Source organism: Sus scrofa, chromosome X, assembly GCF_054392235.1.
Source record: "Sus scrofa isolate SSC_HxYL_T2T_F1_AM1 chromosome X, Sscrofa_HxYL_maternal_Yorkshire_Landrace_v2.0, whole genome shotgun sequence".
NCBI lineage: Eukaryota > Metazoa > Chordata > Mammalia > Artiodactyla > Suidae > Sus > Sus scrofa.
Genome location: NC_139401.1, coordinates 89598755 through 89614774, shown reverse-complemented (window position 1 = coordinate 89614774; position 16020 = coordinate 89598755). Strand labels below are relative to the sequence as shown.

Genomic DNA, 16020 nt, shown 5'->3' with positions numbered 1-16020 from the left:
GGATCGAACCCGCAACCTTATGGTTCCTAGTTGGATTCGTTAACTACTAAGCCACGACGGGAATTCCACTTTTTTTGTACTTTTGTTATGTTGAAGCTTCTGCTCTCCTTCTAGAATGTTGTTACATCCTGTCTTTATACTTCAGTTTGTGCCTTTTCACTCCTCCTTAATATTAATTATCATAGGCAGCACAACATTTAATGTAATCTTAACTTTATTGAATAAGTAGGCATTACAGATAGATCGAAAGTCATTCTTGGTCCTGCAAAGAGGCAGGTGTTTATTCCGAAGCAAAACAAAAACACGAATCCATGGTTCTACTGCTATTGCAATACTTGTTCTGAATGTCTTGGTATGGGCACAAGTTCCCTCAGTATCCATTCAAACAGGCCTTGCTGTCACCTCTCCTTTAAGCTGAGGGATTACAATATCTAAAATAAACTTATAAAGAACACTTCAATATCAGAGGTAGTTTTATACCTACATTATTAATCATAGAAGACATTTGGTCAAAGACTCCATAAAAGGGGTAGCAGAGATACACCAGAGCTCAGATTTGGAACCAAGTATTTTTTTCAAGCTAATTGGCCATAGTAACAAAATTATCAACTGAATTTTGACTAGCCTGTTCAGCCATTTAACATCAAAGCATGCAGTAGCTTGTGCATACAATAGCTTTTAGAGACAAACTCGAATTTAGCTTGAGCACCAAGGATACATTTTAAAAAGTGAAAAGTACATTTATGTGCAATGACTAGTGTCATGAGCTGCATGGTGGCTCCCCAAAGATACATCCATATCCTACTTCTCAGAACCTATGACATTACCTTATCTGGAAAAAGGGTCTTCATAGATGTAATTAAATTAAGGATATTGAGATAAGGAGATTATCATGGATAAACTGGTGGCCCTTAAATGCCTTCATAAGTGTCTTTATAAGAGACAGGCAGAGGTAGATTAGATATACAGAGGGAAAGGTTATATGAAGACAGAGCAGAGATTTGGCCACAAGCCAAGGAATGATGACAGTCACAAGGATCTGGGAAAGGCAAGGAACAGATTTTCTCCTAGAGGGAGTGCAGCCCTGCCAAGACCTCAATTTAGGACTTCTGGCCTCTAAAACAGTAAGATAATAAATGTCTCTTGTCTTAAGTGGCCACAGGTGGAGCAATCTGTTAACAGTAACTACAGGAATAGAATACAGACTTTAGTACCAGAAAGTCAGATACTGCTCTAACAAATACCTACAAATGTGTAAGTGGCTTTGGAATTAGATATTGTGTAAAGACTAGATGAATTTTTATGTATATGATAGAAAAAGCATAGATTGCCTTAAATAGACTGTTGGTAAGAATATGAACATTTAAGGTGCTTCTTGTGAGGGCTCAGAAGGAACTGAAAAATTTTATTGGAAACTAGAGGAAAGGTGATCCTTGTTATACAATGGCAAAAAAAGCTTATCCAAATTTTCTCCAACAGTTGTGTGGAAAGTAAAATCTATAACTAATGATTATGGATATTTAGCTGAGGAAATTTAAGAACAAAACATTGGAAGTATAGCCTATTTTTTTTTTTCTTGAGCTTATATGAGAGGAAAGAGATAAATTGAAGAAAGAACTGTTAAGCATAAAAGAACCAGCACTTGACGATTCAGGAAATTCTGAGCCTATTCAGATTGCAAAAGATGATAAAATTAGGAGATTCACTATTAGGATAGCGTGCTCTGGAGATAAAGGAAGCCTGGATAACATTCGGCTGGTGCTGAAGAGATTAGCCATTGACTCATTAATCCACACAACCATCTCAGTAGAAGCCAGGAAGAGAGATGGGGTCATCTGGCAAAGATCTGTCAAGACTTTCTTTTCTCACTATTGAATCAATGTGATATATATGGGGAGCCTACAAAGTTTTGAAGAAAGTTATACCAGCAGAAACAGTTCCGACTTAGCCTGGAAGGGACAGAGACAAGACAAAACAAGAGAAGGTTGTAAGAGTACCAAAATTTTACAGGCTGCAAACAGGTGCTACTCTTCAATAGAAAGGACCAACCCTAGGGCAGAGCTGCAGATTCAGAGGCAGAAGTACAAGCCATGGCACATAGGCAAAGACTCAATCCATAGGCCAAGAGGCCAGAGCTGCAGCCTAAAGGGTGTAGCTCTGAGAAAAGGAGGATTATTGCCAGTCCTTGAAAGCTAAATGGATTCTTCCTGGCTGAATTCTGAAAATTATCAGAACAAGTGACTCCTTTCTCTGTTCCTTTTTCTCCCTTTTGGAATAGGAATGTCTACAGCTATTACCATATGCCTGTCCCACCACTGTATTTTGGAAGCAGATAATTTGTGGTCTTGTTTCACTGATTCACAGATGCAAAGGAATTCTGATTTAGATAATCTGGATTATGAGAAAAAGCAGTGATTTCATAGCAGCCTGGGCCAGACCTAGCTGCTGAGGGTCTCCTGGGGGAAATAGTGGCTGTGGCTCACTGTGGGATAAGAATACTGATGGTGGAGGTTGCTAGCAGTGCTCATCGGCATGAGCTCTCTTGGAAGTTGTCATTTTGATACCAAAACCTGGCCCCACCCAATAGGCTGTAGGCTCCAGGGCTGGGACCCCTCAGGCCAAATAACCAACAGGGTGGGAACACAGCCCCACGCATCAGCAGACAGGCTGCCTAAAGTCATCCTGAGCCCATAGCTGCCTCTAAACACACCCCTTGACGTGGTTCTGCCCACCAGAGGGACCAGACCCAGCTGCACCCACCGGTGGGCAGGCACCAGTCCCTTTCATCAGGAAGCCTGCACAAGCCCCTAGAACAACCCCACCAGGAGGCAGACACCAGAAGTAAGAACAACTATGATCATGCAGCCTGTGGAAAGGAGACCAAAAACACAGAAAGCCGGACAAAATAAGATGGCAGAGAAATATGTTCTAGACAAACGAATAAGATAAAACCCTAGAAGAACAACTAAGTGAAGTGGAGAAAGGCAATCTACCTGAAAAAGAATTCAGAGTAATGATAGTAAAGATAATCCAAGATCTCATAGAGAATAAATTTCTGATGTGTTAAGCCACCAGGTTTGTGGTAATTTGTTATAGCAGACGAAGGAAACTAATACAACCAGTAAACATTTTTAAGGGTTTTGCACTTTTTAAAAACTTTCTGAAAAATCTGTATAAAGTGCTGCTTCTCAAATGTGACGGTAATAAACTCAACAAAAGACTATAGTATAATTTGGTTCTATGCTAAAAATGTCACTAATGCACTTTTTTGGTGATAATTTTCAATCCGAAACAAAACTATAAATGGCTAGAGCAGGACCATTATACATCTGGGGAGCAAACCCTTTAATTCAGTGATCAGAACTTCCTGAAAGACCCTGAAAGGTCTTATAATGTTTGTGAAAAGCATGTGGGATTACTCTAAATACAAATATATAATTTATCAATAATAGTACTTCTTTTTTTTCTCACAAACTAAAAAATAAGGCAAGTTCACATCTGGAAAAGGTGATATGCATCAGTATTTCTACCTTGACCAGCTTGATAATAATGGCATGGCAAATGCCCCTAAATATTAGTCAGGGTTAATATTTCAAAATATCATTTTCCTACAGCCTGAAAACCTATCAAAAGACTCGAAAAAGCCATACCATGAAGATTTCAGAAAAGACTTCGTGAAGTTAAAAATACACAAAGTATTTACATAAATTAGTAGAACCTAAATCTTTGTTGTTATTATTAAAAAAACAATGTGTGAAGCAGATATGTCTCAAACTTTTTTGTGTGTGTATATGTATATGTCTTAATATAGGATAAAATTGTAAATCTCAGATCCTGTTACTCTTTTTGATTTCTCTATTGTAGCAGCTTTAGAACTTTGTAAAGGTTAGGACCCAAGTAAGAACGTACTGGAGGAAAAGGTAGCAGTTTGAATCACTATACATCTATATAAAGGAAACTGAGCTACTGGTCACTTGTTTACACTATTGTAGCTTCTCAGGTGGTGACATGTCAAGCCAGTCTATTTGTTCTTTCGGAATGTCTTAATGTGCTTTGAAGAAGTAGAAATAGGATTTCTATATAAGAAATATACATATAAGAAATCTTTTACAATAATCACAATCATTTGCATGGATTAGTCTTAAAATTGCACTCCAGAGAAGTTATACCACATTATTTCAATGCATTTTAAAAAATAATAGTCAAGTTAAGTATAACTGTTCCCCCGTCATCTATTTAAGAAAAATGTAGAGCCTGTTTTTTACTCCTAGAGTTGTTTTGGCAGCATCACTGAAATTTGTTACTATAAGGTAAGTATGACAATGATTGAGAAATTCACTTAATCACTGGGATGTGGAATTATTGTAGCAGGAGATATAAATATCTACACATATATACAGATACATACACATAATTTCTTTTTCTTCTTCAGACCACCGAGGCAGAATTGGAAAGGGAATTAGAAAGGCAGATAAAACAATTGACCTTTCAGACAGTTTTCTGCTGCCTCCTGCAGAGAGGAATCTTTTTCCTCTCAGGTCTCCTAGAACACTATTCCATGCCTTTAAGGGGGTCATGGGAAAAAGAAGCAACAAAGAGAAGAAATAAACCATGGAGTATAGGAATCAAAATTTACCTTTAAAAATCTAAATGAAGGTAGCAGAATTTGCAGATTCATCCCTAGCATAAACATTAAAACATGCGGTTTTTCTCAAAAATAGCCATACAAAGTCTTTGTATAAAGTAGATATATGTGCATCATTAGAAAATACCTCTTTAAATAAAGTTTAAATCACTTTCTCTAACTGCTTCTGTTAAACTTTGGTTTATTTTTAGCCACGGTAAGTGCCTGCAATATCATGCTGAAACTCTAGATTAATGATAAGTTTAATTTCAGCCAAAGCAGATGAATCCATCAACTTTCACTTGAGATAAGATTCTAAATAACTTGATGGGGGTGAAGCAGTACTTTTTCTGAGTTTCCAAAATGACTTCTCGTATAAAGTGTGCAATATCAATGCTTCTCCAAACCATTAACATACACATTTTCCTGGCCTTTTCCCTTTTTTTTTTTAACAATAGGAATCAGAAGCAGACATTGACTAATTCTTTCTATTCTTTTTCTTCTCTTTACTTCCTTTTTGAGGGAGGGAAGTGACTTCAAATTCGAGAAACATTATACATTTTTGACAGACTGAATGGTTTTGAAAGCCTCAGAAAGAACTCTTCAGTTTCTCACACTTTTCATTATCACTGTCAGGCCACACACAATAATGAATAATATACATCTTTGCACTAAAATGGAACACACATTTTATAATCCTGATGATTGTGTTGTATTTGTATAACTGTGGGAGGAGTCTTTCAGTAGCTTTAGAGATGCACGCTATTTTACACAGCTTGATCTTTGCAGAAACGCACTTATTTCTTCTCCATCCCTTGAGTGCATGTTTTGTTCTTCTCAGAATGAATGACTTTGTTGACTTAAATATTTTCATATTCTTTGGCATCAGGAATCACTTAGATGAGATAGCTCAATTGTGGCGAGAGCGTGACCTTTCCAAAGGTACTCGTCTGTTATCTGTAAGACAGAGTAAAAGAAACAAAAACATGGTGAGCTTTAGATCCTGGCTATTATGCAATGTCAGGTCAAAAGAGGTTTTCAAACACTCCCGGAAAATCACTTCAAATGAATATGTAAATAAGTAACGAGGAGTTCAGATCTCAGGAGTTCTTGCTGAAGCTTCCAGGCTGAGTTCAAGAGTTTGCAATCAGCATTAAATGACTTTTCTTGGTAAGTGAAGTCAGAGTGATAAAAGAAATGGAAGGATTCTCTCAAGCACACAGTCCCCTTGGAAATAGCAGGCGACAATAAAATTCCTTGGTAAAGATGTTAAATTGAAAGGATCTATGTACAGTGCCTTTTGTTGGAAAGCACTTCAATTCCCCATGAGTTTTCAATCTGGATGTTGGTTACCTCTAGAGGACAACAGCATGGGCAGAGCGAAAACGTTCTTATTTTTTACAATGATTTCAAAGTGTGGCAATCAAACCAGCTACTGATTCTTTGCCTGACTGTGTGATGTAAGCATATTCAATACATTATATAGTCATTACAGGAATGAATAATGAATAGGTCCCATTCCCCTCACCCATCACAGGAGAAAGAATCACTGTAGAGATAACTGTTGGCACAAAGCTTGGAAAGCAAAGTTTAAAAGCATTGAAAGTTGCTGAAAATAGTTTCAGCTTTAATAGGAAAAAGGATTACAGCTCTGTATTGTGATGATCACGACTATGTTATTATCACCTCTGTTTTATGCTCAGCTCAAATGCAATTGATGTGGGTGAAAATCCCTTTTTGACAAAAGCGTAATATACTTAGATTCTCTATTTAGAATGATACTAGGTCCCTAGAAATAATGACAACCACCAACACTTACATAAATGCTAACACTTTATACTCATTAATTTGCTAATTCACACAACATCCCCGGGAGGTAAGCCCATTTCATTCTATCCTATTATCTCTGCTTTAGTGATGAAGGTTATACAGCAAATCACTGGTATGACTGGGGATTATGATGCAAAGTTAATGCCTAAATGTCAGGCCTGCTTTGTTCAGAGGTAGATGTTGGGTCTCCCAAGCTTCTAACCATTTCCTAAGATGATGATACTCAAGGAACACATCCTTCCTGTCCCATGGGGAGGACAGACTGTGAGAAATGCTGAGGTTTTGCGATGGGACCTTTCTCATCTGTGCTAGTGGTTTTTTGTTTGTTTGTTGTTTGTTTGTTTTTTGACTGATTCCTGGTAGTCTGTGGTCAATACACAGAGCAAAGCTAACTGACCTTGGCCTCATTAACACCACAGTATGAGTGCACTGAGTCAAACAACCATAAGCTTAAATTGCCTTATAATGCAGTAATACCATTGAGAGGTGAGAAAGAAAGAAACATTTTCTCTCTTTAGAGATATATCTGAGGGATGAATTATTTGGATATCCTTTTAAGGATATCATTTTAAAAATCTATTATTTAGTTTGTGATATGAATCACAATTCAGCTAAAAGTGTGAGGATAACATTCCTAGATAAAGGGCTTATTACTTAAATGTCACTGGTTTGCATACAGATTGGTTTGGAACTTCTTAGAAAACATTTACAAATGAGATTGTAATATGGTGGTTACCATTGCATTGCTAATGTTTAAGCATTCAGTGTTAAAGCTATCAGATACGACAATGATGGTACCATTCACAAAGGATTGTCTTGGCTCAAAAAAAGGCTTGTGCCTTGGTGGTCGTACATACTAAGGTCAGCTGGCACCCACAGTTACTCCAGGAATGCTATTGGTACCTCATACCATTATTCACTGACCACTGGATTAAAGAGAAGTACCATATACAAGAACCTAGGCTTGCAGCAGTAATGATGTAATATGAGGATTCATATCAACCTGTAACTTATTTAGTAGCATCTAGTGTGAGAAAATAACTTTCAAGTCAAAACTGATCTGAGGAAAGGACACTGAAGCTTTTGGAAGGCAGGATAAACACCGGTTCAGAGTCCAAATCCAGCTTTTATTATACGCAAAAGAGAATTATTCTACATTTCCTCTGTTCCTTTCTCCTTCTTTCCTTCCTTCCCTTCCTCCTTCCCGCCCTTCTTTTGCTCTATCTTACCAATTTTTTGGTACCTAATTGATCCCTATGTTAATGAGGTGATTTAATAAGAAGAAATTCTGTAAAGGTCATTATTTGCATTTTTGAAATGTCAACGTATGACCTCATGTGTGAAAAATGCCATTAGAAACAATGGCAGCAATGACTGATCTGGATTTTTGTGCTTTATTTACAATTCTCTGTCTTTATGTTAAAAATATTTTCGGTACAAAATATATATTTATACTCTAGTATGGATCAGAGCAGAAGTGCAATTTCGAGATGTTATGTATATATAATATGAATATAAATATTCATCTCTCCTCACATTTGAATAGCTTGCAACCTAATGACAGCAACTCTTCATGCTTGCATTCATGCCTTCTTTGAGGCAGAGATTGAGTCACTGAATTTTTAAAAATGCAACTTGGATATTTATAGTATTAAATACTAATGGGTTAAAATCAGTGGCACGACCCTCAAAAGGTCAGCACATGTAGTTGGCATCAAATTTATGGGAAAAGAGCAAATGCTAGATAGTATTACTGTCAGAGATGATGGGGTAACTGAAGTGATTTGAGAGTTTATTGCATTTCCTTTCTTTTTTTTTTTTCATTTTTTCTTTTTTTCCCCCCTTTTTTGGCTGCCCCACTGCATATGGAGTTCCTAGGCCAGGGATCAGATCTGAGCCACAGTTGCGACCTATGCCACAGCTGTGACAAGGCTGGATCCTTTAAACCTCTATGCTGGGCCGAGAATTGAACCAGTATTCTTGGCATTGCAGAGATGCTGCTGATCCTGTTGCACCACAGCAGGAACTCTTTATTGCATTTTCTACTTGGAAACATAGATGGAGGGGGCAGGTGCCCATGTGATATGATTTGAGAGCTCCAGGGGACCCAGACTGAACCAAATATACTTTTCTAACCAGTCTTATTCTCCCAACACTACTGATACTAGAAGAGCTTTGATGAAAAAAAAAAAAAAATAGGAGTTGCTCCTCTAAAAAGTCAATAGTTTAAAACATATGCATTTACCTGAGATGATGTGGAGGGCTTTGTTAACAACTAGTGGCTTCCTTTTCCAATTTGCCTTGTCGTGTTTGGGGAAATTAAAGAGGAGAAGATGAGGGTGAGGGGAGGCATCTATCTATGTCTGTATACTTATTGGGCATATTGTGCAATGAGATACAGGAAGATGCATTTTACTAGATGTTGAGGGAACTTAATTTGTCATAACGTTCCCCTTGAATGCATGAGGTAACATAGTGGATAAGAAAGCCTAGAGAGTCTAATATAGCTTCATGGTTTAAGAATTTATTAAGGGATTCTACTGTTTATAAACACAGGGATTAATGCAACAGTAAATCTTGAGATTTTGGTCCCAAGACATACCCTCCAAACCCACCATAGTTGGGCATACCCTAAGAGATTTTCTTTGGTCAGCAAAGACTTGTCTTTGAAATGTGCTCATGTGAAGGTGAAAAGATTATGATATTACAGAGAGTGACCTGGTCAGAGTATGAAATTGAAGAGAGGGACAAAGTTACACGAAAACGTGCAGTCTGTGGAGGAAAGGTGACCAAATCTAAAACAATATGCCAATCTGCTAAAAAGAATATAACCACATGGACTAGCTTTAACATGCTTCTGCACATTCTGAATATCAGATTAACCAGTGCAAGCCACTGTCATAGCTTTCCCTACTGTCATAAGAGCAAGGAGCTTTATACTTTTTCTGAGCATAAACTGACTTGGCATTCATCTGAAAACCTTCCCAACTGAGCCCAGAGTGAATAGATTAAACTTGTTATTGTATTGGATTCATACAATCATTTATTCAACAATTACATACGAAGCATGTCATCTGTGAAATACCTGAATGTCACAAAATTTCAGATCCATACCTAAATCTACATTGCTAATTTTCTTCTTACTGGAAACTTTGTCAAATGAAATAACCGAGAAATAAGCATATCATAGATAAAGCCTAAGCAAAACTTGGTGTGAGACCAAAGGACTCAAGTGTCTGCGGTATGTAACCCCGGAATGTTCAATTACACCCCACAAAGTGAGTGTATGCCAAAGGTACTGTATGTTATATATTGCACGAGTAGGTCAAGTTGAGATTGAAAACCTGTGATAAAAAGACCATGCCCATTATTTATTTCCCCCCGGGTTAGGTGTCCATCTGTTGTCTATGGAAGAACCATTTCCTTCCCTGTGCTTCATAGGCATGTTAGATGTATCAATGTTGACCTAACAATACAACGATACCCTCCCAGCAGGGTAACATAAAATAAGGGTGCCTGGCATATATTGCACATTGTGCTATAAAATACCCCATTTGAATGCAAATTAGTTGGCGAGAAAACAAAGTAAAAGAAACTCTCTGTAATTTACTATGAGCTTTCTTTTCTCCAAAGCTCTTCAAAGATGATGGTGTGACAGATTGACCATAAATGGATAGGCATTGTTTCCAGCAAAAAGAGCAAACAGAGGATTGGGTTTGTGCAGCTCAGGCTAAGAACACCAAGAAAACCTTAGGTTGGTTTAGGAAATGTCTATTGGGTAGCTATTTCCATGCCAAACACTGATGAAAGAGAATTTATTTCAGACTGTTATATTGAAATCATTTCATATGAACTTACATCTTTTTTTCCCTTCTGTTCCACGATTCCCAAACTGTTTATTTATTTATTTTCTGTGCTTCTGGGGTTCCTAAATTGATAACAGTTTCTTACTCACTAGAAACGACTAAAAGGAAGGTAGCAACTAAATTAGGCTTGGGGCTAATTTCTTTGTGGAAGACAGCCAATTGCTCAATTTGTTGACCAGATTTGTTCTCTTCACTTACCAGAACAGTATCTTTAAAAAAAAAAAAGTTTGAGCTCAAACTATATATGCAGTTTAGTGTTCTACTTTTTCATTTAACATTTTATTGTAGAAATTTTCCATGTCTTTAAACTTCTGAAGCATGATATTGGAAACATGATTTTTAATAGATAAATATACCACAAATTGGTTAACCATTTCTCTACTTCTGGACATTGAGGTTGCCCCTCATTTTTTCTATTATAAAAAGCCTTGCAATGGACATCCTTATAGTTTATATCTTATTATGTGAATCATGTGTAGAGGTGGCATTGTTAAGTATGCAAAATTAAGTCCAAATTGTATTCCAGAATATATGTATTAATTTAAATCCAAATGATGGGAGGGGGAGGGAGTGGGAGGGATCGGGAGCTTGGGCTTATCAGACACAACTTAGAATAGATTTACAAGGAGATCCCGCTGAATAGCATTGAGAACTATGTCTAGATACTCATGTTGCAACAGAAGAAATGGTGGGGGAAAAACTGTAATTGTAATGTATACATGTAAGAATGACCTGACCCCCTTGCTGTACAGTGGGAAAATAAAATAAAAAAGATTTTGAATAAATAAATAAATTATATAATTCCATAATATCCATTTCGGTATACTTGGTATAAGGAAGTAAGCTATAATAATAATAGAAAATAAACTCTTGAGCACTCAAAAAAAAAAATCCAAATGGCAATAGGTATATGAATTTGTCTGATCTCATTGTTGGGTGCTAATCTTTTTAAAATGAGCTAATATAAAAATGTGACTAATGGCATCTGATTCACTCCTTTTGCTTTTCTTTAAATCCTAGTGAAGTGGAAACTTTCATGTTATTATATTTCTTCCTTTAAATGCTAGTCATATCCCTTGCCCATTAATTTATTAGGGTCTTAGGTTTTTGCTTTTTTCTTTTGAACTCTATATATTAAAGATGGTAACCAATTGAAATATTTATATAAAATATTTCCCTCAGTTTTTTGATTACCTATTTATTTGGTTTGTGTTATGGGCTTTTAAGGAACATATTGTTTCACTTTTATTATTTTTACATAGCTAAATCTATCAGTCTTTTTTACATTGTGATCTGTTCTTTTATTTTAAAGCTTAGAAAGTTCTTCTCTCGCCAAAGACATGTGATAAACATTCAACTATATCTTTTCTTGTTCTTTAAGGTTTGATTTTTTAAAAAAACATCTATTTAAACGATCTAGAATTTATTTTGTTGTACAATGTCAGGTAAGTTTCCACATTGCTTGGTTTTTTTCCACGCAAAGAGTAAATGGGTTGTTCCAGCACCATTTGTTGAATAATCATGAATTTCTACACTAATTGATGATACCTCTATATCATATATTATCGATACTAGCATACATTTCTGTTCCAGTAACCTAAGTATTTTTCCAACTATTTTTGTGCCAATTACTACTGATTTCATTATGTTAGTCTTATGTTTTAATATGTGGTAGAGATAATCCTCCATAATTTATATTTTCCTTTCAAATATGTCTTTTTTGGGCACATTTTAGAACTCTACATCATGGTATAATCACAAAACACATTGAAAACAATACAACCTGACAAACAAACACAGTGGGTACCAACTAGGCTATCCTAGTAAAACTAGGCATATGTCTATTTGTTGAGTGCCAATATGTCAAATGACTCTAAAGTCCCTAATGATGTACTTAAAAGTTCTCCTCAGGTGCTTCATTGTCTTAAAGACTTAACAAGCCTCTTTTCCTGTCTTCTGAGCACTTTTTTTCTGTTAGCTGACAACTTTTCTTCTGGAAATACAGCAGAGGCCAGCACAAAGGAAAAGAGCATCACCAATTCTACTTAGATGTTATAATACACTTATTATCACCATCTTTGCCTTATCAAAATTTTGAATTGGAATTAAATGTATAGTTTTGATCAAGTCTAATGCTTCTAGTTTGTAAACTTTTTCTCATGTTTTATAATGTTTTATAAATTCTGTTTCCACTAGATACCACAGCTGTTAAAATATATCAAATAATTTTATTCCAATAGAATTACATACAGAGTGCTGTGCAAAAATGCATGCCTAGAAGCCAAAAAGTTACCTCTACTTAATTAAATGGTTCTAACCCTATTCTAATCTCAATGACATTGTAATATTCTTAAAACTAGAAACAGACAATGTTGTATAATCTATATCCTTCATTACATGCAAATAAATCCAAGCAAAGAAAACAGAATCCCAGGTTACCATGGTAGTTCAGGTTAGCAGAGGAGATGAAAGTTATTTTAAAGAGGATGGTAATGGGAAGCAATAATGTTAAAGTAGTTCAGAGGTTACTATGACTATAGACACACAAGTCCCATTAACTGTAATTGGAGTTAAGCACATGTAATGATAACAAAATAGACCCCTAAATATCTTTCCAATTGGAAAGTAAGCAAATGTGTTCCAGGAAACAGTGTGCTTTTGTGTGGAAAATACAGAATTCTAATTGAGAAGCACAAAATATTTTCACAGGGTATGACGGTATTTTTCCTATGCTTGGGAATGTAGGTCTGCTAAGAAGTAACATGTGTACAAAGAATGCCTTTTCTTTTCTCTTCTTAATGCCCAGCATTCGTTATGTTATTAAAGGAAAAGTCTCAATAGTTGCAATGGATTTATTAATTCAGTAGCTTGTTATCAGCATGAAACTCTGCTGTGCTAGGGGAAAAACAAATTATATTTTACAAAACTGCAGTAGTGAGATTAAATCACTTTTCTATATTTCACTTTCTTCTTATCCTCCCTGCCAGGTAGTAACTCGACTCTCTATCTCTATTATGAACCTCATATTTTGCAAACTATCAAGTCTCATAGTAATATAAAGGTACATTATCAAGCAAACTCAATTATAGCAACTTTAGGAAGACTGAAATATGTGATAAAAGTAAAACCACAGAGTACAATAATATTACTTCGAGGCATTAAAAAGTTAATCCATATTAAGCTACAAATGTAGAAAATACATAATACTTACTTTTACCTATCATAAACATGATATTTTCATAACATGTACAACCAACTTCTTGGAATTTTAAATGACTAGGATTTACCTAATTGATAACTTGAGTATTTTAAAGGATTTTAGAAGGGTATGGCACAGAAAAAATAAAATCAGTATATTCAGCATTTCAACTGCCACAGACTTTCCTGTTGATTATCTTTGGACACGATGTCAAAGCTAATGATTAGGATTTTTTTTTAAAAATATCTTTGGTTTTGTTTATTAGCCAGGCATTATGTTTGCTTCTTTACTAGAAAATATAAGTGGTCCCTAAGACAAATTTTTTTATGAGGTTGAAAGTCTGATGACAATGCCTGCATATCTGGAAAATATGGGGAAAGGCAACAAAAATGTGAATAATGTTAGAAAATAGTTGGAAAAGCACCCAAGTGCATTATATATGTGAAATTTATGTTGAAGAGCAAACCAGCAGAAAGCACACAAACTGTAACACAGCCACTCAGGTGTCTATCATAGTGGACTACACATAGCAGTTTCTCAAAAACGTCTGCTGATTAAGTAATCATCCAATCATTAGCAATGAATCAGGAACTGGTCCTGCAATTCACCTTCCACTATACTGCTCACACACAGGGAATATAATTTGCCATTAATATAGGAAAAGGAAGAAAACACTTCCTTTTCCTATATTTTTACTGAATAAACTATCTGCAGAATACCATCATAGGCACTCTTATAAGTTATTAGGGAGGAATGGATAAATGTATACAAACAACTAAAACATGAAACTATAAAGTCCAAGTGCAATGGAAGTTCAGAGAAGAGAAAAATATCCCTTGAGTGAAGGAACTGGGGGTCAGGGAAAACTTCATCCTAATTCATCCTTAACAGATAGGTAGGACTTCAATAAAAAGAAATAAAAATTGAGGAGTTCCATTGTGGTGCAGCAGAAACGAATCTGACTAGGAACCATGAGGTTGTGGGTTAGATCTCTGGCCTCGCTCAGTGGGTTGAAGATCTGGCGTTGCTGTGATCTGTGCTGTAAGTCACAGACAGGGCTTGGATCCAGCATTGCTGTGGCTGTGGTATAGGCCAGCAGCTGTAGCTCCAGTTGGATCCCTAGCCTGGGAACCTCCATATGCTGTGGGTGTAAATAGACAAAAAAACCCAAAAATATAATAATAAAATAAAAATAGAGCTGTTAATTTTTGATTAGAAAAAGTGAGTTCTTACTCTTTATATTGCTGACTGTTTAATTACCAAATCTTTCATGAAAAGGAATGAACGTATAAAGGGAAAATCGGAATTTCTATACGTATTTAACCACTTTTTTTTCTAGGAAAAGAAGGAAAATAATGAAAGGTAATGCACCAAACTGGTTAGATTCATAGTGATAGCTATTTCCATAAACGTGTGATTTTTAAAGTTAATGCTATTTTTTTTTCTTTTCTTTTTACGGCCGCAACTGCAACATATGGAAGTTCCTGGGCTAGGGGTCAAATGGGAGCTGCAGCAGCTGGCCTACACCACAGCCACAGCAACACTGGATCGGAGATGGAACTGCAACCTATGCCTCAGCTTAGTGAGATGCCAGATCCTTAACCCACTGAGCAAGGCCAGGAGTAGAACTGCATCCTCACAGAGACAACATTGGGTCCTTAACCCACTGAGTCACAACAGGATCTCCCCTTAAGGCTATTTTTAAACAAAAAATCCTGAATGTTTTACAGAGAAGAGAATGGTTTTATTTCAAAACATACAAACAAAAAAAACCACCCAGAAAACCCAAACCAAACCAAATCAAACTACCCAGCAAAAATCAGGCCCTCTTTAATCATCTGCTTAGTTTCTGCTTCTGTTTCTGTTGTTGAAGCACTATCAAGAGGGGCAGGAAAAGAGCTGATTAAGGCAAACATAGACTGCACTGACCTGGGCCAAGAGTATTTGACAAGATGAGAGCATGAGCAACCATTTGGGTTGCTGTAGATAAACTAGCTGTTAAATGACAATGGGGATAAAGGGTCAATTCATTGCTACCACCTGTCATCTCTGCCTTTCTACTCCACATATGACATAGATCCATATGACTAAGAATGTTAGGCATCAGCTATTTCTCTAACTTTGACCATATGATGGACAATTATCTGTCATTCTCTGCGGCAGTTGTTTGTGATCTGCCTGAGCTTTGTTGGTGATATGCTGACCTAGAATATATTTACCTGTCATTTGCTTTCGTTTCTAAATCATTCTCAAACTGTATATCTACCCTTTGTTTTTAAAGTGTACAAGCTATCTCTTGGGTCTGGGCTACCTATTTCGTGCCAATGATGGAAGTTGGAGAGGAGTAAGGGCAGCTCCCCAGCTTCAGGAGCCCCAGGTACTCTGGGGTTATGGAAGCTCGCCGGCTTCTGCAGCAAGGCAGAAATGGCAGGCTTTCTCCTGCATGATGCTTCCATTTCCCAAAGGACAAGATCACAGAAATATCCCACTGGCTAGGATTT

The 16020-nt window shown here is 36.4% G+C and overlaps 1 protein-coding gene across 6 annotated transcripts in view; it reads right to left on the bottom strand.

The window, feature by feature from the left end:
* The window catches only part of DIAPH2 (diaphanous related formin 2), a 1391236-nt gene that overhangs the window by 472741 nt on the left and 902475 nt on the right, over nucleotides 1–16020 (bottom strand). For 5 of the 6 annotated variants that reach the window (XM_085006645.1, XM_085006646.1, XM_021080479.2 and 2 more), the window contains one exon: nucleotides 197–5581. The exons of the other annotated variant lie outside the window; for it this stretch is intronic. In XM_085006645.1, coding sequence (XP_084862771.1) covers nucleotides 5535–5581 — 47 coding nt within the window. In that variant the 3' untranslated portion in view covers nucleotides 197–5534. Of the gene's footprint in view, nucleotides 1–196; nucleotides 5582–16020 lie in introns of those variants that run through there. 6 annotated transcript variants of the gene reach the window in all.